Here is a 23,710-nt window from a genome sequence, read left to right as displayed (position 1 = left end):
GTGAGGAATGAGTGAGTCAATATACAAAAACTGCTTAAAACCAGAATGTGGCAAATGTTAAGTTTCACGTAAATGTTAGGTGTTACTACTACTACTACTACCACTACTACTACTGCTGCTATAGAGGTGGCATTCTTGCCATTCAGGTTCTCCAACTTCCATAAGCAGGTACAAGTGACTAGTCTCTGCTGGGTCCTTTGTGGACATGATCCCTAACAAAAAGTATTACTAACCCTCACAAAAAAATCCTGTCACACATGGGGAAACCTAGAGCTGAAGCACGCAGGCTAAGGTCACAGCGGCTAAGCCCTGGAGCTAGGGATTCAATCCCAGGTTCTCCCCTTTTGTGCTAACTACAATTGTTCTGAAACTCTGCACTGAAGTTTAGCCCAATGTCCGAAGTGCAGATCTAACCTGGTCCTGTTAAGGGCCTTTCAGCAGCTCTCCGTTGCTTTTTGGGTCAAGTGTAACCTCCCCATTCAGCACTCCAAGGCTTTGCTGATCTGGCCCCCGCTTACCTCTGCAAGTCATCCCCTCACCCTCCCAAGCACCCCTGAGCCCCTAACCTCTCCCTCTTCTCTCTATAGTTTTAAGATGAGCCCCATTTTCCCCTGTAGACCAGAAGGGGTGCAGCTCCAGTGCCTGGCAGGGCAGCCCCAGCATCCTCTTCTCTAAGTGTATTTACTACACTCACTTGATCTTGGCGTGGGCCCGGGTGCTGGTGACCAGCCGGAGGGACAGCTCGTTCTCATAGCGAGGGATGTCATCACAGTACACGGCCTCGCCGGAGGCCTGCATGGCCGCAGCCAGATGAGGCAGGGGCCGGCCCACCGTGTCCTCCTCAGACTGACACTTGGGCACCTCCTGGAAGAACGTGGTCACCAGTCAGGCTGAGTGGCGGAGGACACTGCTCTCCTACAGGCCCAGGGAAACCCCAGAGTTGCAGGCCAGGTGCAGAGCAAACCACAGGCATGAGAATGGGGGGGAAGGGGGAGGGGAACAGGTGGGTGAGACAGAGAGGCACGAAGGAGGTCAATGGGAAGGTGGTCATAGGGTCACCACATACAGGGACAGAAAAACACAAAAAAGAAACCTAAATGTCCATTCACTGGGGACTGGGTAAATAAATTATGTTATTAGCATGCAATGGGAGAGTACGCAACTGCTAAAACATATCTTTGAAGAATTTTAATTTAGAAGGGAGAAGGCTCATATTAAGTGTAAAAACAGGACATAAAACATTGTGCATGTGTGTACGTAAAAATGATTTGAATTTCATAGCAAAAAAGAAAATGTGTTATACAGTACATATGTGTCCATACATGCATAAAAATGGAAAGTAAACAAAAATATAATAATGATTTTTCTCTTGGAGGTGGGATTTTAGGTGATTTCTATTTTCTTCTTTATACTTTTCTGTATTTTTCAAAATATTCTAATGTATTCATTTCATAGTAAAATTCTGTTTTATGTGTTTTTCAAATAATAATAATGGCTAATATTTATTGAATGTTTACTATATTCCAGGAACAACTTTTACTAACACATTTAAACCTGAAAACGACCCTATAAAACAGGTGCCATCATTATCCACATTATGAGCATAATGAACTTGCCCAAGAGGCACAGAGAAGTTATGGAACTTGTCCAAGCTTACACAGCTATGAAATGGATTCAAGATCCAGATAGTCAGGCCCCAGAGTTCATGCACTGAACTACTCCCTTCCAGTGCACGGGTTAACAGATGGTAGCCTGTGAGTCAAATCTAATCCACTGCCTGTTTTTATAATTAAAACTTTACTGGAACACAATACTTGCCTCTGACCGTTTTTGTGCTACAATGACAGAGCTAAGGAGGTGCAACAGAGGCTATAAGGCCCACAAAATCCAAAATGTTTATAGGAAAAACTGACCCTTTACCTAGTGCCTCTCAAAAAATTTCTGTGGATAGAAAGTTGGGTTTTGTTTTGTTTTGTTTGTTTACATGCTCAAGAGAAATCTTGACTCTGCACATTAGTCCCACAGAGGAGTAAGAACAGACAAAATAGAAACAAATTTTTTTTTCTTTAAAGAGCAGCTGAAGACAAGTGTAATCCCAAGAGAGAAACTTAAGTGAGTAAGCAGGCAAATAGATTGATTGACATTAATGTAATTCCCATTTTCTTCACTAGGTACTTATGCACAACAGTAAGGAGCTTTAAGCACCCTACGAACAATTCAAGTAAGTCATTTGCCAATGTCAGCATCACCTGATGTGGTTGGCAAGGGCTCCTGATATTAGCCATACAACCGTCTATACTTACCTGGAAGAGCTGGACATTGGCCGGAGGGTCCTTCTGGAAGAGTAAGGTGGCACTGGCAAAGGTGGGGTCCAGTTTACCACACTTCTGTGGAGGCAAGAGAACAGAGGTGATCTTGACTATTTTTATCATTGATTCTGACCTTGGTCATCCCCAACCAGTAAAAGTAACAACTGTTCCCTTCATCTCATTTTACACTCCTTCCAGGGCTGTCTGGATCTACCTTATCATCTGAGCGTGGTCTCTGCGAGCTCAGTATTTAATCCCAGCCTCAGCCTCTCTGCCGCTGCCCCTGCCGTCTGCATAACGAGGGGCTCATTCTTCCTCCTACACAGCAAACGGCTTCCTGTGCTCTGCATTTAGCATGCTGCCCTCTAGGTTGGGCTATCCTTCTCCTTCCACCTTCCTGGAAAAGTCTCCCCTTTCCTCCTCAATTCTATGCAAAATACAGTTAACGATATAGGAAATGTTCACAATAATCTCAAAGGAATCAAGGGGGAAATAAAATTCTACATGCAGCAGGACCCCAAATTTATTTAGAAAACTATATATCCAGCTCAAAAGATAGTAAGGTGATAGATGGATGGAAGGAAGGACAGAGAGATAGAGCAGACAAACAGAATGAGACAGAAGGACAGATAAATGTAAGAAAAAGTTCAGAGGAATAAACAAGTATTAGCAGTGTTTTTTTTCTAGGATCTGAGAATAATTTTTTCTTTATACAATTCTGTATTTTTTTTAAGTTTTCTACAGCAAGTCCTTATTATCTTTATATTCAGAAAAAATAAGTATCATGAATGTTTTTAAAAGAGGAATTTTGCTCTGCTGTCCCCACACCTGTGAAGCCTTCTCTCCTGCCCCCGCAGTTGTCACACTGGACAGGCCTTCCTTGATCATGTTCTCTCCCACACGGGGTTGCCCCCTAGTGCCTAATGCAATCTCACTGTATAAAAGGTGCAAAATAATTGCTTGTTGGTGAACTGATCTGGGGAGCTGGACCCCACCAGCCAGCACCCTCTCCTGAATGCACATCCTTGCAGTGGCTGGAGAAGCCCTGCCTTAGACCCTCATTCCACTCTACATTCCCATTCTAACTACAGAACCATGGTTGTATCGGCTATCCTGCTGAAGGACCATCTGGTCTTCTCACCTCCTTTTGCAGATTTTATAACTGAGACTTAGAGTGAGTGGTGACCTGGTCAAGTTCTCACATGCGATAATGACACAGCTGGGACAAGAACCCATGTCCCTGACTCCCAGCCCAGTGCTCTGCCTCTCAGTCACCCGTTAGCTCCCATCTCTGTGTGGCTCCCTGGGCTGTGACCCTGTTCCTTGTTCCTCTGCCCTTTGACGTCCAGAGGAGAGAAGCAAGTTCACCACGTGGTCCACAGCTCTGTCTCACTCAGAGCAGCTTCCCAAATCCCCCCCAAAAAAGCTGCAGAGAGTCTGGGCCCGGCCCAGGCCCCTACACTCACATCTTCCGGTTCCTCTTTGCCCAGCTTCTGAAGCACCGTCAGGTAGAACTTGAAGAAGAAGCTGAGGGTGAGAGTGCGCCGGAACTCCACCATGCCGCCGGGGGCGTCGGGGGACAGCTGCAGCTCCTCTGCCAGGCCTGCACACACCTCCTGCAGCAGCTTCTCATTCCAGAAACTGCCAGAGAGCAAGTGTGAGACAGCACTCCTCCCCGACCTCAGGATGTTTTGTGTGGACGTTAAGCACAGGGCATCAGAGTCATAGGAACCTTGGCTTGAAATTTGCTTCACAGACTCATAGTTATGTGACTTTAGGTGAGTTACTTAAACTCCTTGAGCCTCAGTTTCCTCATCTTCAAAAACAGACACAAATTTAAAAGTCCACAAAAATAACAGTTAAATCTACTGAGTATTTACAATGTCCTAAGTGCTTTACATGAAATGGCATTTTTAGTAGGAAAAAATTTTATACTCATTTTACCAGTGAGAAAACTGAGGTAGGGTTGACTTACTATATTACCCATGTGGTTGGAGCCAAGAATTGGAACCAAGGAGTCAAAATCCAAAGTCAAGCTTCATCTATCCATGTAGTTAAAGATTACATAAGGTAGTGCCAGTGAAGTGCTTGGTACAATGGCTGCCATATAGTAGCCATAGTAATAGCAGAAGCAGTAGTAAGGGCAGTAGTAGCAATACCCATAGAAGTAGTACCAGCAACAACATTGGTAGTAGTAATACTAGCACTGGCATATACAGTATTAGTAGTAGTACTAGAGGAAGCAATAGTAATAGTAGTAGCAGAAAGAGAAGTAATATAGTGGTAGTTGAAGAAGCAGTAGCAGTAACAATAATAGCAAAAGCATCAGTAATACTACTAGTAGTTGTAGAAGTAGTAGCAGCAACAGCAGTCATGCTATTACTAGGAATAACAGTAGAAGTAAAAGCAGCAGTAGTAGTAGCAATAATAATAATAGTTGTGGCTGTGCAATAATAGTATTAGCTACTAGTAGCAATAGTAGCAGCTAGAGTAGCAATGGTAATAGTAGAGCAGTGGCAGCACTATTAGCAGCAATGCTACTAGCAGTAGCAGTAATTATATACTAGTAGTAACCATGGTAATAGCAGTAGCAAGTAGTAGCAGTAGTAGCAGCAATAATAATCCTATGAGTAGTCAAAGTAGTAGTAGCAGCAGCAGTAACATGGTAGTAGCAGTTTTATTTTGCTATTAGCTCTTACTTTGACAGCTGCTTCCGAGTGGTCTTGAGGGCTGAGATGGTTCTGTCGGCCATTCCACCATAGCAAAGGGCCAGCTCCTTTACCTGGGTGGTTCCTGGATGGAACAGGACTCTCATGCCGCTGGTCACCTTGGCTATGTCATCTTCTCTCCGGGAGGCCTGTTTAAATGCTGAGAAAAACTCGCCCTGAAAAAGAACAGAAAGGTACCTGTTTCCTCTCCTGTTTTACAGGGACTACAAATGGTGAGCCTGAAACACAGGGTCCTGAGGTGAGGTGAGGAGATAACACCATTGCAAATCAGCAAGGAGCTAATGGTAAGCGTCAAAGATCGAGGTATAACCGACTGCCACATTTTCAGAAGAAATTCCACATAACATTCCCAGAATCTGGGAGGGTCAGGATTTCTATTAGTCAGGAAACTAGAAGTCAGAGACAAAGAAGAACGGAGCACTCTCAACCAACAGATGAGAAAGGTGTTTTCACAAAGTCTCCTCAGAGAGCCCAGCTCAGCTTCCCTGTCCTGGTGCCCAGTATTAGCACACTGGCCTCTCAAGGGGGCTGTGCTGAAACCTCTGTTGCCCAGACTGCCTCTCAAGTATGTACACCAAATGCCAAAGAGTATTTGAAACAGCCTTCAGCTTGCAGCCTCCTCCAGAGCTGACTTGTCCCCGCCACCAGTCTAGTGGCTATGGTTAGAAATCGTGCTTCCTGACAGAAAGAATTGCACTGAGACAGTAGGTGCCTCTGTGCTTTGATCATACAGCCTCCACTCCTTTGTTAAAGCCAGGCTCTGCCTCTGGAAATAGAAAGAAAACATGAGTTACTTTCAGGCGAGAACCATCTGATGTCAAGCCCTTTCTGTGTCAGGTTCCGCTTGAGATTTGAACTCACCCTGGCACCACAGATTCTTATTCGTGTTAAAGGCTGGAAGTTTAAGGAAAGTTTTATTGGAGAACTTGGAGATGATCCAATGAATGCACTGCTAAGGTCCAGCATGACCACATGCTTTTGTTGGAAGAAGCCATAGAGACCCCCCCGCCGATGATTAAGCTAGTTCTTATTCCTGGTATCAGACATGGGCCTGGGGCAATGAGCCCAGAATGTGAACTTGGCCCTGGAACAGAGGGTGGGGCTGCTCCTGTCCAGGAGGGAGCCAGTCCTGGAACAGAGGGTGGGGCTGCTCCTGTCCAGGAGGGAGCCAGTCCTGGAACAGAGGGTGGGGCTGCTCCTGTCCAGGAGGGAGCCAGTCCTGGAACAGAAGGTGGGGCTGCTCCTGTCCAGGAGGGAGCCAGTCCGCAGCAACATCTCACTGCAGTCATGAAGTGTCAGTGTTGGGCTTGAGAAAATCTTCCTACTTCTGGGTATTCAAATCTCCTTTCTTTTATGAAATATTTTGTGTTTATGTCCCTTGCCTGGCAAAATAAAAACTGAGCAGTACTATACTTGTTTTTCCTTCCTTGCCCAACCTCATAACTTAAATTTATTTTTTTACTCATCTGTGAAATACAAAACTCTGGGAATCACTGCTTAAATCATCTACATAAAGGCAAGCTAGAAAACCACTAAGAAACCACCTCAGGGGTGTAATTGCTCTAATTTAATTAGCATTCTCATTAAGGAGGCTAAAATTACCAACAGCAAACATGCCTGTAACACTCATTCAAGCACTAGCTATTGGTAAGCCCCTAATACACTCCTTCACAGCTGGTTCCCCAGCCTCTCACAGATCACTTTTCTGCGAGACAGGATCATGTGATGGCTGGCTGCTGAGAGAGGCAAGAACCACAACAGGGGAAGCTGCCACAGGCAACAAGAACAAGAGCAAGGCAGCCAGAGGCTCCCAGACCTGCCTGAAAGAAGTTGGAAAACCTGCTCATGAAGCAGAACTCTTGACTCACACCAACCCAGAACAAGGTCAGTGAATACACACCTCGTCAAGCCCAAGAGCAGCCTGTGACGATCTGACTTACGGGCGGCTTCCCCCATTGACACACAAACTCCACACTTCATGTGAAATTGAGCCTACCCTGACCTGGCCAGGAATACGCAACAGCTGTGTGTGTTGTTGAACCTGTGTTGCTGCCTGCCAGCTGGTGATTGCCACAGGCTCCCAGGCATCTGCCAGAAACCTTATGATGTTCCAGTCCTCACAATAAACTGCCCAATACGTAACCTTGTGCCCATTTTACAGATGAGAAAATTGGGGCTCAAGAAGGTGAAACGACTGGCTCAGGATCACAACTTTAGCTTATGTCCATGCCCTTTGCTCCCTACCCTAAAACTTCTCATTGTCAGGAGAGGAATATAGTTAGTCAAAGACAAATTCAGAGATAAGAAGATCAATGTTACAGTTGAGAGATGCTAAGGTCAGTCCCAAGGCCAACTCTGGTCTCCTTGTCTGGAGCCTGGCAGTTGTGGGAGTGATTTGGGCATCGCCTCTCACCTCCCTGCTGTAGGGGATCTCGATGGAAAGCAGTATCTCCTTCGGACCTAGCAGGGTCTTTCTGTAGCCAGGGAAGAAGGTGTGGTCCATCGGAACAGTTCTCCTGGTGCCTGTGCAGGGACAAGATGAAGAGGAACCAATGTGAGACGGCATAGGACACCCACCAGGGGGCTTCTCCATCCTGGTCCCTGTTGCCCACAGTGAAAGGGAGTGGAAGGCACAATTGGGGTCAAGGTCCTCCATGAGGTTAAGGTCCATACCTTAAGCAATGCTGTGCTGGTGAATGCTTAACCATCAGCTCTTTGTGAGGAGAAGCACTGATTCACTAGTTTCTGGGGTATAAATGCTCCCACCATAGCCAATTTCAAGCTACCAGGGTGACATTGCTGAATGTGACATTGAAAAGAGGGTAGCGGCACTGACTCAGCAGGCCTGCTATCCTCCGAAAGGCCGGCCATTGTCTGTCCTCCAGGAGCTTGGGTCTTAGGGAGTTCCTACCATTCCCTCATAACAATGGCTCGTTGTGCCTAAACTGTCCGTGAAAAAACAACATGGTTGAAGCTGAACACCTTCTTTCCTTCTGGGTGCCTGGATTTTCGTATGTGCCAGGTGAAGCTATGTGACCAGCCCCCAATTAAAGCTTTCAGTGCTTAAGCTCTAACATGCTTCTCTGGTAGACTATGCTCTTTATGTGCTGTTGAGTCAACTTGCTGCTGGGGGAGTGGAGCGCATTGGGAGAAGGCTCTGGAAGCTTGTGCCTGGTTTCCTCCAGGCTTTGCTCCATGTGCCATTTCCCTTTGCTGATTTTGTTTTGTGTCCTCCCTCTGCAGTAAGTCGTGGCCGTGGGTACGACTGTATGCTGAGCCTGTGGCCCTCTGGCAAGTCATCCAGCCAGGAGAAAGTGCTGGGGACCCTCTAACAAGGAAAAATGCACAGGAGCCCACCATTAGATAGCATTTCCACCACAGATACAATAGATGGAATTAACCTCAGCAGCACAGACAATAGTAAAATGAAGTAAAATAATTAGAAAGTGGTAAATTTTGAGTATTCATTACCTTTGTTATTAATATCATTTATCTTGTCCTTAGTTTATATAACTGAATTCTTAATAATGGCCATGTTTAACAAATGCTGAAAATGCAGCAATCAGCTATGCTGGGCCGGTGCATTCTGGCTCCTGCACACCACTAGGTAAGGCATCTGGTGACAGAGCCTGTTGTGACTTCCTAATAAAGAAATGGCCCAGCTCTCCTGGCTCCTAACATAGGTGATCCCTTGCAGCTTCCAGGAATCCAAGCTGTAGGACAGCTGGGTCACTGAACTTTGGACTCTGTTTCTCCAGAAAATAACCTCTCTTGTGAGACGTCCTTCCCCAGGGCCCTCTGCATGGGGCAGCTCACCTGTGGACACGATGGTCAGCTTGGCCCCGCTGGCCATGAACACCGGGTTGAGGTCAGAGATGGGGCTGGCAGTGATGATGTTCCCTCCAATGGACTAGGACAAGCAGAGAGTGTGCATGAGGGCCCACCCAGGAACCTCTTGTTCACCCAGCTGACTCCTGAACACAGGACAGAAGGGTGACACCTGCTGAAGAGACACCTGACCTCCAGTCCCCATAGACACAAGACCAGCACAGTGAGAAAGCCAGCACTCAAAACAATGGGCAAAACATGAGATCCAAACACTTGGGATTAGGGCGCTGGTCTGAAATTCACAGGTCGGTAAACCAGAGTCAGCACCTTGAAGTGTGTTTGTTTAATTTCACCCAACCTTTTTCTGAAACGATTAAAATGGTTTATCTCAGAGGCCATATAGAGTTGGTAAATCAGAAACAGAAGATAAAGATTAAGGAAAAAGAGGAGGAAGCTTTAAGGATAAATACTTTGTTTTAACTGGACCTGAGTTTCCTGGCAATTTGGCAAAGAATACAAGAACTAGACACAAGGTTCTTCTTTTCACTAGACACAAGGTTCTCATTATTGGAAAAGAAGAAGAGAACCAGTTGCAAAACAAAACCAGATCCTTCCTGGAAACAGACTGCAGCCTAGCTGTGAACGCAATAGAGATTTCTGAGTTTATATCTCCTCATCTACAGCCAGAAGTGGCAGGTGCTGGGAGTAGGGTATGGTAAATAGGAATAGGCTGTTTTGCATTGTTTTTTGTTTTAATTTTTAAAAAATAGAAAAAAATAGAATGGAATGACTAGCTTTCATCCCAACACCACCAACAGCCATGAGCCTCAAACGGCACCAGGTGTGTGAATGCCCCCTGCCAACTGGGCATTTGGGGGCTAGTCTGCAGGCTGACTGTGACAGTAAACACGTGGACCCCTCCCTCCTCTCAGGTGGGCCTACCTCTGGCTCTACCCCTGGCTCTAAAACACAGAGCCTCTCCCTGTTTGGGCTTCTCTGTAACTTCTCTCATCCACCTGCTGAGAGGCTGGGCCAAGTTCAGGAAGAGGGAACAGGAGACTCCACCTCTCTAAGCTCAGGGAAAAGACAGTCACAGAGTGAGCATGACCTGGAGTGGCCCACACACCACCTTCATCGGAAGCACCTGTGGGGCTTCACCCCAGTCCTTCTGGGCCAGAACATCTGAGGGCAGGGCCCAGGCACCTGTATCTTTAACAAACACCCCAGGCAGTTCTAAGCACTAAAGTTCAAGGGCCCCAGAGTCTGCAGCAGAGGGAGACCAGTCTTGTGGTGAAAAATCCCGTCCTCTGGGCCTTATGGGCCCCTGATCAGGGACTCACCGCCACAGACTTGACCTGCTTCCCAGCAAACCAGCGCAGCTGCTCCAGGACACCTCTGAACACCTCTGTTTTGTAATAAGGAAGCTCAGCAATAGCATCTTTCAGGGTCTTTTCCACAGTATTCAGGGGGCAAGCAGCTCCAAAGGAGATACCTGGGAACACACACACAGAATAATAGCGATCCCCTTCCCAGCTCAGAAAACACTTTCCTACACAGAAGCTCTGAAGCTTCCCAGCAGCCTGAATGAGGCTGAACCAGGATTCACATCCTTATATGAATGAGGAAAGGAAGGCCCAGAGAGCTCACATGACTGGCCCAATGCCACACAGCTCATAAAATATCCAGGACTCAACCCCAGGCCTCTCGTCCAACAACCAGAGTACTCTCTCCCCCAAACCAATGGTTCTCAACAAAATCAGGTTTCTGAAGGTAAAGTCCTGACATTTTTTTTTTTTAAAGCTTCTAGGCACTCCCCCGCCACCTGACCGCTAACCCCATGAGCAATTCTAATGTGTAGCCAGGGTTAAGAGCAACTATTAAAACTTTCACAGCCCTTGCTCACTGGCACCCTACCATGGATGCCATATGGAGGAAGGCGGCGAAGGGTGCCCCTTCCCCTGTGCAAGGCAACTCCAGGACAAGGAGGTGATAGTGAGAGCCAAGGGGGAGGGTGTCCTTGAACCCACCATCCCCCTGTGGGACCATCCCCAGCATCCCAGCTCCTCTGGGGGCTCAGGTGAACCTCCCCTTACCCTCTGGTCCGTGCTCCACTAAATTCAGCTCAGGGATCCAGGCTGGGCAGACGATCACAGGAAACAGCCTGTTCTTAAACTTCATCTCAATGCCTCAAGAGAAATGGGAAGCCTGAAGTTAGAGGCCTGTGTATGTGTTTTATAACGATATTAGAAAGAACTCATGGACACGAACAAATGTGATTGTGGGGGCAAGGGGGGTGGGTGGAAGTAGAAGAGGGTATAGGAGGAATAAATGGTGATGGAAAAAAATAAAAATAAATATTAGAAAACATGGGAGATTAAGATATATCAGTAACTCTGCTAAGTGCTACATATGCATCTACTCCTCACAGCAGCCCTGGGAGATACTGTGATTTTCTGTTTATTGATGAAGAAACTGAAGCACAGGGAGGTTCAGCTTCTTGCCCAAATTACACAGCTAAGAACAGGCATGTCTCAGTCCTTGAGCTATTCTAAGAATCAGGGTATAACAGCAATAATAACACAAAAGTCTAACGTTCAGACAAAAAGGGAAATTGAAAGAAAAAACTTTAAATCTGCTCATCAAGGTAGAAATGTCTAGGAACAGACTTGCCCCTGTTCCTCAGACTCGGTGACATAGCGCCTGTCCCAGCCCTGCCCACAGGGCCACAGAGGGGCAAGGTTACAGGAGACATGACTGCACATCACCCCACATCCTCTCACACGCTGTTTAGGAATCATGACCGGTGGGCCAGGCTTTGAGGAGTCTGGCCTGCCTGAATAATCAGCTCCCAGGACAAAGAACGCAGACGGACAAGTTTCTCTCCACAGCCAGCTTCCCCAACACCCTGCCCCAGCTCCGGGGGGCTACCCTGTTGGATGGGGGTTCAAGGGAGGAGGGGGTGGAGCAGATGGAGTGACCTTAAGAAGCTACTTCTAATTTGAAGTTTATACAGTCTTTGGGAATTCCTGTCTCTTAGCGTATAATTTGGTCCAGAACATTGTATGATTCATGGCAAGGAACCTGTCATATGTCAAAGGATCTCGAAGATTCTTTCAGTGTGTCATTCTCCACTTTAACTCATGCTATGCTGGACCAGGGCCAGAGGATCACATCCCTTGAGGCAGGTCGCACAGGCCACCCTGCCATCCCAGTGTGTCACCAACTGTGGCTGGGGACTCTGTACCACACACTGTGCTCATGAGGGCATGGCCAGCTCTGCGCTCCACCAGCATGGAACCAAGCCAAGCCCTCTTCTCTGTGGCTGCAGATCCAGCCCAAACTCAGGGTCCTCCTAGAACAAGAGCCAGGACTCCCCACAGGCTGGACCTGGCTGCCTAAAGGCATGTCAAAAACCCCCAAGCCAGAGGGCCTCAGTGGTTGACCTCAGCTGAGCCATGATCTTCTCTTGCAGTCCTCACCAGCCTTGGGACCCAGCGCGCTGGCAATGGGCCAAGCCAGGCTTAGAAATGGGCTGAGATGATCAGGGACCTGGGCGCCCCTGCCCTTGTCTCTTCAAGTACCAGGACTGAGAGCCACACACCCGAGTCTCCCTGACCTGTTGGCACATGGTGGGCCTCAGGTCCCAGGTGGTGGTACCAACAGGGCAGGTGGCCATGGTCATAGGCAACACAGTCACACTTGGACATCTCCTCTCCTTTATCTTACCACAGCGGCCCCAGAAAAGGCTGAGAGGGGCACCCATCAGGCCCTGGCCTGGACATTTTAGCGACATCACTCCCTCCTGCCTCAGACTAGGAGATCCGTGAGGAAAACAGCTGGGTCCAACTGACTTTGGCTCCTCAGCCACCGCCAGAGTACCCGGCACGGAGCTGGCACTCTGTAAATGTTTGTGGAGAACAGTCATCAAGGATCTCAGTTAATGCTCAGAATAACCCTCGAAGGAGGTATTACTTGCCCATACATGAAATGGGAAAACGAGAGCAGGGAAGAGGGGTCATTTTTCTGAGGAAATACAGCCAGCGTGGGGTTGAATCAGGTCTGTGTGACTCCAAAGCTAGGGTTTTGCAGAAGTTCAAGTGCCCACGGTTCCTCAGTGCGCCTCTGGCCCCAGGCAGCGCCAGGGCCACCCCTTACCGATCTCCGTGTTCCCCACCACCAGCTTGGCCTCAGGGTGCTGTGCTTTGAGGTCCAGCAGCTCCTTCAGGGTCGAGGCCTGGATCCAGGTCACACGTTCCCCTTCAAAGCGCAGCTGCTTCAGAGGAGCATCCTTCAGCCTCTGGAAAATATCACTTTCTTACTGAGCTATCTCCTTCTCCCCACGGCCATGCCCACTGCCCTTGCTTTCACTCCACAATGGGACCAACTCTTCTATTGATTTGTTTGTTACTGAATTCAGAATGAAAATACGTATCAGGGAGAATTGACAGGAACTGCATTGTACTGAGCCAGGAATTAGGTTGCAGCTCTTATATACATTATCTTACTGAGTTTTTAGAAGACTCGGCAAAGGAAGCATCGCGAGCCCTCCCTCTTACAAGTAGAGGAGGAACCCGAGGACCAGGGAAGTTATGTGACCTGCCAAAAGTCACTAGGCACAAGGCAACCTGCACTGTCCCCACTGTCTCCAGGAGGTACAGTGGGCAAGGTGTGGGGGAGTATCAGCAAAGAAATGGCTGTCAGAGGGAACGCAACGGATGGCTGGTTCTAATGTGTGAGAGGTGATGCTGGGAAAGAAAACTCAAAATCAAACGGATGGTTTTTCAAGGCTGCACAATGCAGAGAAAGACATTCTGGTGATCTGCTGTGCTGCCCTTCTCTCTGGCCCGCCAGACTCCTATGGCAGTCCCCCTGTGCTCAGCCACCCGGGGAGATATCTGCTCTTGAGGAGCTCTGAGGGTGGCGTGCTTCTTCCTCACCATAAACAGTGGAATGAAGGAGCAGAATCTTCAAGGTAAGGAAGTGGGTGTGAGAGGTGTCCTTCAAACAGAGCTACAGGCCATGGATTATGCCCTCGGAATACAGCTCTGTTTGCTTGCTTGCTTGTTTGTTTATATTTAATCAATGACTGCTTACAGAGAGGAAATGGGTTGCTTGGGGGGTCTATGCATTGGATTTAGCCAGGAGGCCAGGAGACGTATCTAAAGCACGTTACTATACACAGTGTGCCAGAGAGATCCATTTCGTGTCCTCAGAGTGACACAGATGAGAAGGAAAGAGATGTGGGTCCCTGTGGGAGTCCGTGACAGAGGGACTTGACCCCTGAGTGTCAGAGAAAGGAAGGCAGATTCAAGCTGAGACTGAAAAGACAAGAAGAATACAAGTTCCCAGGGGTTATAAAATAAAGTGGGCCTCCACAGGCTCATGACACAGAGTCTTGGATGGGCCTTCCCCTGGCGTATCACCTACCAGCAACTCTGGGGGAAAGATGGGCTCCTGGGTGGGATCCAAGGGCATGAACTCCTCTGGGTTAAATAAAGATGGCGAGAGAGTGACCTGCTGGGAAAGGAGACAGATGTGTGGTACAGTGCCTCCTCTTTTAAAATGCCCCCTAGGACCGACCCAGCCCTTTGTCCAAGCAAGCCCATTTGCAGACCACAGCAGGCAGGTGGAGGGGCAGGTCACTCCTGGAAGGCAGGAACAGGAGGTCTTACCGGACAACCCAGGGCTAAAGTGCACATTCACCACCCTCTTAAATCTGGGCATGACTGTTTCCTCTCCCAGCCACCACTGCCAAGAGTGTGGAGAGAGCCTGCTGGCTGGCTCCTTTGATCTGATATTGGCCCCCAGGATTCCAGGACGAGAAGGGCCCACTTACTGTGAGCTCTTTCTTCTGGTTCATGCAGCAGTTTGGGTTGTCCGCATTTCCTCCACAGCACCCACCATCCTAGAGAAACGACCAATGTTCACACGAAAAATATGTGCAAAGAGTTTTCACAGAAGTGGAAGAACCTACATTATTGAAGTCCAGTGAAATCCAGCTCTGACACTTATTCCCACATCAATAGTATTAGTAGATACCCTGCCACTTGCCTTGGCACAGAGGTAAGGCCTCTGCTTTAACTACTTTCTCTTGCTTGGTTAATGTAGACTAAATAGCTTGTGAATAAACAAATAAGCTCTCTCCTGTACAAAGCAGCAAAACCTAGTGTTAAGAACATTTCTCCACAGAGATAGGTCCTCCTACTTTATCAAAACACATCTTTATGCCCAGTTTCCCTCTTCGGTGCTGCTTCCTTAGGAAGCCACTGTGACAGAAACTCCCTTGGTTCTCTCAGCACTCAAGAGCCCCCTCTTGTAGGTCAATCAAGTTCTTGACCGGGCACCTCCCAGGCTGGAGTCTTGGTGGAGCCCCTGACAAGAATATCCGAAGGCTGGTTGCTGGGTTCGGAGATGTGTCCAGCAAGAGTGCCTGATGGCCTCGCCCCTGCTTCTTAGACGCTTCTCACCAGAACGCTAAACACTCTTTCCTCCTCGCTATGGGCCTGTTCTGAAGGAAGCCTGCGGGTATGATGGCCCATTACCTAAGGGGAAAGGGCCTGCCCAGGGTGTCACTAGCAGAGCACAGAGTAGAATCTAGCTTGCTGCCTCTCAGAGCCAAGGCATCAGGAAAGAGGGGTGTTCACCTGACTGATGTGCCCCCAAGAAAGCAAGAATCTCAGCTCAGGACCTCAGAAGCCACTCCAGAATCATGGAGTTGTGCAGAGAGGCACAAGTGGGGAAAACTTCCAGGTACAGCCAGGCACATTTCCAGGGTGACCAATTCCTGGAAGGACAGGCCGGGGTCAGCCCTTCTGCACTGAATCGCAGGAGACACCACTCTATCCAGACGTGTCCAAAAGGATGAGTCACAACCCACTGTAGTTTCCAAAAAGCTCTCCGAATGCCGTGGTGCCAAAGGTGTGGGCTTTGAGAACTAGAAAGCGCTGCCAGACTTGACACTGGGAGAAAAACCTTCCCTTGCCTCAGCCCCCTGCCAACGCTGCCCCAAATGCAGACGCCTCCTGCATTCACGGCTTTGCTGTCAGATCTCAGAGCTGCTCTGTCCTGGGCCTCTCCACCATCGCCTTGCCCTTCCCCTTCCTATTTAGCTAGAAAGGAAGAAGGAGAGGAGAGATTCTTCTCATCTTTCTTCTTGGAAGAGTGGTACAGGGGATTCAGCAGGTCCCAAGGGAAGTGAGGGGCACCAGCCGCACTAACCCAGACCTTGAGGGAAGAATGTATTTCACAGAAGTACATTTTCCAGGTAAGTGAAGTGCCAGCACGTTCTTACTTAACTCTCTGTTCCTGATCATTCATTGACGTGTTCATGACATAAACTGTTGTGATGAACAATGTGTCACTGCCCTCAAGGCCTTCTGAGGTTGGATATGACTGGTTTTCCCTCCTGGAGAGATTTCCCCTTTACTCAGTAGGCTAAGACATGCTTATTTTTATGGTTCCTTCATTTCCTTCCTCGCTGCTGCATGGACACTGTCATTTCTTTGCTGGGAACAGTGTGCCTCCCCCTAGCACTCTCCTCGCCTTTTTTCTAGCATGTGCTACGGGCATGAAAATGAGATACCCAGGGCTGTTAAAACTGTGTAAAAAGAGTCAAAAGACTCTGAATAGAGGCTTGGGTAATGTGCATGAGCTTCTGAGCGCAGGTCATTTTGGTTGCTCAGCACTCTCAGCTCTGCCTTATTCTGCCAGGCAGCTGGACTGAGGGAATTAGCGCCCGCCAACAGAAACAGTTTAACCCTGGGAAGGAGCATAATTGTCAGCTACACTCAAAAGCCCTTCTCTTTTGATAAACTCGGAGAGCTGGTCAAATTGTTTCTCTCTGAAAAGCCTCCTGTGAAATAAATTCATGGGCATGATTAACAATTCCTGGTTCTCCGGGAAGGATGAACAATTTATAAAGGTCTAATATTGAGTCATGGCAGAAATGTATCCAGCATCATGGTTTATAGTTGCCATTTACTGAATACTTAAGGTATGCCCAGCATTGTTCTGAGGGCTTTACAAGAAGTACTTTCAACAACAATTACAGGGTAGGCATTATTATAATTCTCAATTTTAGAAACAAGAAAATTTGCCCAAGGTCATGAATGAGTTAAAGGATGAAATGGGATTTGAATCTATATCTGCAGACTCTGAATCTGAACTTTCAATCATTTTCACTTAAATTCCCACCTCCTCGTATCTCATCAGGGCGTGGTGTTTTCCACCCTTATAAGCCCCATTTGCATCTCCACCCCTTTTCAACTGTTTGAATGAAACACTCTTTTTGCACTATACCAACGCTACAGGTCAGCAAAACGCAGAAGTCTGTGGCCCTACCATCAGGCCCAAATCATACTGGCAGAAGATGGTTTGACTGCAGTCAGGACCCACATGACCCAGTGGGAGAATCAGGTGAGAATCGGACGAGATTAAGCCAAGAAAGGAGAGGCCCCTGTGCCTGTGTTCACATGAGCAATGCCTGCACTCCTGGCTGTGGCTTCGCACTCAGAGCTCTATGAACACTGCAGGGCTTCACAAACTGGAGTTCTGATCAGCAGTTTCACCAGCCCAGCGGAGCGCCAACCACAGAAAGCCGCCAGGAGAGGAAAGGCGGAGGAGTGTGGGTGCTGAGTCTGCCTGCGTGGGTCGTTATTACGTGCCGCGTTCAGCACCTGTGCCACATGCTGAGCATGCTAGTCTCCAAGGAAGGCTGCCAAGCTTAAATGCCCTGGAGGGAGTCAGCTCTTGGGCACCATGCCTCTTCCAGGAACCAGTTCCCCCGGCTTTTTCTGGGGGGAAAAAAATAGTCCCAGTGGTATTGATGAGAACTTTCTAAATAAGAAGGGCAGCATTCATTGCCCATGCCAGGCACCCACAATGAAAGGACCTGCTACGTGACCGTCTCATCTCTCTTCTCTGGAATCCAAAGGCCCTTGGCATCCCTCCCAACTGTGATTCCTGAGTGTCCTTGCTTTAAGGGCAGGGCCACTGATGTCCTGGGGCTGCCACTTACCCCGGCAAAGGTGCGGAAGCCCTGGAGGATGGGTCTGTAGCCTGTGCAGCGGCACAGGTTTCCTGTGGGAGTAGGAAGAAGTTGCAAAGTCAGGACAGGCCCCAGGCAAGTGAGTGGTTCAAGTTTTAGCTCCAGGATCAGTTAGATGCCTTCTGCATATTCTGTTTTCTCTTTCTGGAATGCCCCTCCTCCTCATACTTCTAACTTCAAAACATCTATCACTTCCTCTAGCCTTCCTAGAATGCCCAGACTAATTCAGGTGCCCTTCTAAGTACTTCCATGGTACCTACTCACAGTTTTATGAGTGAAATTATCAAACTACATTATAAACTCTCTTCCCCTTTAAAGGCTGAACTCCTTGGAGTAAGGATTGTATCTTTCATCTCTGTGTCCCTTGTTCCCTGTATAGTGTCTGACATATGATAGGACTCAATACAATATGATTGAATAAATGATGGGCTGAAATGGTGAATGGATGAGGAGCCTTCTCTATTCAATTCAGAGAAACAGACGCCTGATCCAGACTCCTAGACCCATACCCAGAGGGAAAGTGAGCAGCCGTCCCTGCCCACAGCTCATAATCATGGCTGCCTTCCTCAGATGTGGCCTTTGCCCAGCAGAATCCTGTTCTGGTGAAGGCTGAGATGGAAGGGAACAGTATCACTAGCCTCTGTGGATTTCCAAATGATCTCCTGAGTCAGCCACCCACTGCCACCCCATCCCAGTACAGAGAGAGGGCAGGGAGACACCTCAGAAAGACGAACATCAAGGCAAGATGTTTCCAACCCACCTGAGTATTCTTCAAACTAAGGGAGGTCCAACCCTCCCGTAGATCTTAGCCACCATGTTGGGGTGGTCTGAGCTTTTTCTCCAAAGGACAATGCCTTGGACTCCTAGCCCATTCCTGGCTTCCGCTTGGGCCCCGCGCTGACCTTTGCAGGGCCCCATCTGCCATCCCACCTCCTGGGTTGTGCCTAGAGAGCCGTACCTTGGAAAGCATCCTCAATCTCCTCAATGGTGGGCTCGGGCTGGTTCCGGAGCAGCGTGTACATGCTCATGACAATTCCAGGGGTGCAGAATCCACACTGGGAACCATGGCTTTTGGCAATTCTCTCCTAAAAGGGACAGATGACATGGGTATCTCTGTGGGCAGAACCCCTCTCCGACTCCATACATGACTCAGCTGAAACCAGGCCATGTCAATGGGCAGTGTGGGGTAGCAGTCACCGCACTAAAATCCTAGTGCCACCAATTACCAGCTGTGACCCTGGGCACATTACCAAGCACCTGAGCCATAGATTCCCTCATCCTAGCACTTACCTCTACAGTTGTGGCGAGGATTCAAAGAGATGATTCACATAAAACTCTTAACATTATACCTGGTCTATACTGGGTAGTTAACCAATGTTAGTTATTAGTAGGAAACTCCCTTCAAAGAATAGTGACTATTAGAGCCAAAAGCAACTTCTCACCCTTCATTCCCTTCACTGAACAGAGAAGGAAGCAAGTCAAGAGATAAGAGATTTATGCAAAGACACACATGGTAAATGGAAGAGCTGAGTCACATTCTGTTAACTACACTACCCTGCAATCCAGCTCAACCAGCCTTTTTTCAGGACCAACTGAATATATCTTATGCCAAACTAGAATGTCACTGTCTTCTTAAGTGAAGGAAACCTTTGACATCCAGTGAGGATATAATAATTGAAAAATGTTTCATGTAGAATTTGCTATATGCATTGAACGCCACAGAATTTTCATTCAAACCTGCAAGATTTTCATTACAGGGAGATTCTTCACATCCACATTATTATTATTATTTTGTCTCTTGGGAGTCTCCCTTGGTACTTACATAAAGTAAAATTATTAGAGTTTTATGTCTCAGTGCTTAGCATTTCTTTCTACTCATTCATTTTGTAAACATTTACTGAGACCCTATTATATGCCAGGCATGGTAAGGGACAGGTAGTGAAGAAGAGAGATGAGATCTCTGGTCTCAGGAAGATCATGACCTAGTAGGGAAAATATTGACAAAATAATAAGTAAACAAACAAATACCAGGAAGAGTACAGATAAAGAAAGATCAGTGCTATGTAGAGAACTAGTAGAGGATAACAGGACCCAGAGTGACTAGTGGTTCCTCGAAGTGGTCAGAGTGGTGGCTCTGAAGAGGTGATGTTTAAGCTGAATCTAATACCACAATTTGGATCACAGAAGAGTGCATTCCAGACAGAGGGAAGAGGAAGTGCCAAGCCTGGCGTGCTAGAGGCACTAAAAGGTCAGTGTGCATGGAACCCGCTGGGAGGAGAGAGGCCCTGGGGGACATCATGCAGTTCCTCATAAGCCAGGGCAGGGACCCAGATTTTTCTCTGGGTGTGACGGGAAGCCATTCTGTAATAAGATCTAACTATGGTTTTAAAGAATCACTCTGGCTGTTGGGTGGGGAATGGGTTGAAGGGGACAAGAATAGAAACAGGGGACCAGGACACTGTAGTGGCCCAGGCAAGAGGGTATGGAGTAATAGGGACCCAGCAGGAATACAGAAACTGAGAGAAAATGAAGGTTTTATTGTAGGATTTGGAGGTAGACGCTACTTCTGGAAAGATTGGGGGTGGTGTATAAAAGAAAGAATCAAAGACGAGTCCTAGATGTTTGTGTTGAGCAATTGGATGGATGCTTTTGCCATTGACTCAGAAGAAGATTGGGGAAGAAAGGAGGGAAAGAATAAGGTTTTGTTAAGTTTGAGACTAGATATCCATATAGTGATGCCAAGGAGGCAGGTGAAAATATGAATCTCACTTCTGAGGAGAGGTCCAAGTGGAAGATATAAATGTTCAGTACTATTTGCATGTAGATGGCATTAAACTCACCTAGGGAGGGTGTGAGGATGGAGAAGGGAAGGGCCAGGCTGGAGCCCCAGAGCGCTGCAGCCATAGGGACTGAGCTAATGAGGAGCCAGCGCATGGTGCAAACATGGAGGCGGGAGGAGAACGACGGGAGCACAGTGTCATAGAAACCAAGAGAAACTAAGTGGACAAGGAGAAGTGGAACATGGCTCTACAGCCTACCATATTTTGCCGTGTAGAATGCACACTTCTGCCAAAATTTTTGAAGGAAATATAAGGATGCACACTGTACATCAGTAGTACTAATTCCATACTTGTATAAATGTTTTTAATTCTTTTATTTATGCTTATATGTTAAAAGTGTAACTCTAGAAAGCAGTAACAATATCTGAATGTAAAATTATACTCTGGAATACAATAACTGGCTTGTTTCTAAGTTATAAATAAATTTTAAAAATTTAATTAAAAAATTAAAATGATTTTTTTTTTCCTGAAAGTATGGGACAAAAACATAGGTGTACATCATATGTGGCAAAATACAGTATTTGGGAGCCAAAATAAGAGCATCAGGAAAAAGGATCTGTGTCACTGGAAAAGCAGGGTTGTAGCCTAAGTATACAGATATATTTCCAGTGTTCAAGCTGTTCATTCTTTCTTTCATCTATTTGTCTCAAAGAAAATTACACGCCCCAATGACCCTTCTCACATCTCATGCAGGTTGGACAAGCTGAGATATTTTCCCTTTCCTCCCTAAGAAATAAAGGCGTAGAGTAAACGATACCACCCCACCCTGCTCTACCCTCACTGACTGGTCCCAGGCGCTCCACCCAGAGTGAGGGGTATAATCAGCTCATTCACCAGCGGCTCTGGCTCCCAGGCTGACGTCTGTGCCCACGGAAGGCATGCTCTGAACAACAGGTCTCCCCAAATGGTTGAGGCAGGGTTAAGACATGGGCCTAGCTCTGGCACCCTCTATGATTGTAATCGCCAAAAGACACCTGCTCCTGCCTCAGTTTCCCCTAACAAAAAGCACTGGGAACAATGGTCTTTCCTTCCCACAGTGCTCTGCTCTCATGCATGCTTCATGCCACTCTGCCTGACATCATCCTGATTTTCTCCACAATACCTCCCAGGTTACTGCCCATTCTTCCCAAAAACATTCCCAGCATCAATCTATTTCCAGGTGGCCTGATGCCATCATGGAGAAAGTCTTGGTCAGACACTCATGTGTCTCTGTTCTCTTATTCAGGCCTTGCTTACCTCCATTTAATGAGGATGGAGGCCTAGCAGCCCACATTTTTATCATCTGCTGGTGGCAGGTGAAAGATGCAATGCAACTGCCACCCTAAAAGCAGGGAGTAGGTGGGCTTTTTATCAAGGGGCGTGGAGCATTTGGAATCTTGAAGCTGGGAAGGCAGGGGGCTCCTAAGCATACCTGAGCTCAAGGTGAGGAAGTTCCCCCATTTCTCCTCCCTGCAGTTTTGGTACAACTGGACTGTCCAGACACCAGATCCAATTGGCCCCTTGGTTCCCCTGGAGCCACATTCACTCCGCCACTGGAGGGAGTGCAGCTTGGGTACCTCCTCCTCTTTCTGCCTCATAGTCCCCCACCATCCACCGCCTCATCCCTAAGGAGATGGGGAGTTGGCCTGGCCACAATGTTTCCTTCTCCCAGGGTGACACTTAGCCCAACAACCCACAGCAAGTCTGCAGCTTTGTCGTGAACTCCCTTTGCTCTGGTTACCTGCACAGGATGCAGCCTCGACTTGGTGCTTCCTATCCCTTCCACTGTCGTCACAGCAACGTGGTGCAAGGAGCAGATGGGAGCCAGACAGGCATTGACAGAAAAATGACTGAAATTCCATGTTAAGGCTATTGCATCATCCGCTCAGGTCATGAGAGGAGACTGGAATGCAGGGCCTAGAGAGTCTGTGATGCTGTGTGTCATTTCTTTTCACTCTACATTAAGTTATTTTCTCTTCTACAGGTGTGCTTGCCTCTCCCCCAAGACTCTGAGAGAGGGACAAAGGTAGCTCTCCTTCTGGCGGGCCCTGAGCCTCTCCAGCACCTTGCGGGGTCAGGCATCAGTGTACCCCAGGCGTCCCAGCTGGAGCAAGGGAGCCAGGGTCACTTTCAGACACCTCTTACTCAGCCTGACCCTGCAGGCTGAGCTAAGGGGACGTTTCTGGCAGGTTCCATGCCCAATGTGTGCACCTCTTTCTGTAGAGCCCTTCCGTAGCCTCTTCAGTTTCAGAACCTCCGGCCACTTTTGCTTTGCTGTTTTCACCCACCTTTACTGCTCCCATTTCTCAGAGAACCTGAGACACCAACCCCTTAGAGCTTGCTCACATCCATCCCTTTATTCATCACTCATTCACTTGTAGAGTTAACACCAGTTATTGACTGCCAACCACACACCAGGCACCCTGCTGAGGGCTGAGAAATAAAGGCGCGTAAGATGAAATCCCTGTTCTTTAATAGCCTGCAGTCAACGCAGGAAAACAGAAGCCAGTGTGAAGGTATGGTTTCAGTAGCTTATGGTAAGTGCGCAGGAGGGCTACACACAGGGTGCTATGGGACTAGTTTAGACAAAGGGCACCTAGCACAGTCCTTGGGGGAATCAAGAAAGGCTTCCTAAAGGAGGCGCTATTTTTCCCAGTCCTAAAGAGCTAGTAACATTAGTCACGTAAAGAAGTCCCTGAAGGAAGGATATTCAAAAAGACTTGAAAAACAGCTTATGCAAAGACCAAGAAATTAGTAAGTATGGAGTGGAAGTTGTTCACGATTGTCCCTGCCTTAGGGGACCAGGATACACTGATGACTGGAGTACTGGGCCCACGTAGAGAAAGAAAACTGGCAAGGAAAGGTGGGTATATTGTGAAGGGCTTCATGCGCTAAGCCAAGATGAGACTTTCTCCTGGGCGCAGTGGAGACCTGTTGGGGGACTGCACCAGGTGTGAAATGAGTCCAGATTTTAGAAAA

General features: G+C 47.8%; 1 protein-coding gene across 2 annotated transcripts in view; it reads right to left on the bottom strand.

The window, feature by feature from the left end:
- XDH (xanthine dehydrogenase) overlaps positions 1-23,710 on the bottom strand; it is a 62,150-nt gene that overhangs the window by 26,470 nt on the left and 11,970 nt on the right. Inside the window, exons 4-17 of one of the 2 annotated variants that reach the window (XM_054568220.1) lie at positions 22,473-22,581; positions 18,871-18,997; positions 17,883-17,944; positions 14,703-14,771; positions 14,294-14,383; positions 13,022-13,163; positions 10,960-11,052; positions 10,207-10,358; positions 8,855-8,948; positions 7,452-7,561; positions 5,009-5,193; positions 3,776-3,950; positions 2,304-2,387; positions 695-864 (exon numbers count right to left, since the gene is read on the bottom strand). In XM_054568220.1, coding sequence (XP_054424195.1) covers positions 695-864; positions 2,304-2,387; positions 3,776-3,950; positions 5,009-5,193; positions 7,452-7,561; positions 8,855-8,948; positions 10,207-10,358; positions 10,960-11,052; positions 13,022-13,163; positions 14,294-14,383; positions 14,703-14,771; positions 17,883-17,944; positions 18,871-18,997; positions 22,473-22,581 — 1,662 coding nt within the window. The remainder of the gene's footprint in view (positions 1-694; positions 865-2,303; positions 2,388-3,775; positions 3,951-5,008; positions 5,194-7,451; positions 7,562-8,854; positions 8,949-10,206; positions 10,359-10,959; positions 11,053-13,021; positions 13,164-14,293; positions 14,384-14,702; positions 14,772-17,882; positions 17,945-18,870; positions 18,998-22,472; positions 22,582-23,710) is intronic. The other variant, XM_054568228.1, reaches the window with a different exon arrangement.

This window comes from Pteronotus mesoamericanus, unplaced genomic scaffold (assembly GCF_021234165.1).
Source record: "Pteronotus mesoamericanus isolate MK-2021 breed Mesoamerican mustached bat unplaced genomic scaffold, CSHL_Meso_final contig_101, whole genome shotgun sequence".
In the NCBI taxonomy this organism is placed as follows: domain Eukaryota; kingdom Metazoa; phylum Chordata; class Mammalia; order Chiroptera; family Mormoopidae; genus Pteronotus; species Pteronotus mesoamericanus.
The sequence above is the reverse complement of the archived record's forward strand: the minus strand, read 5'-3'. Positions and strand labels throughout refer to the sequence as shown.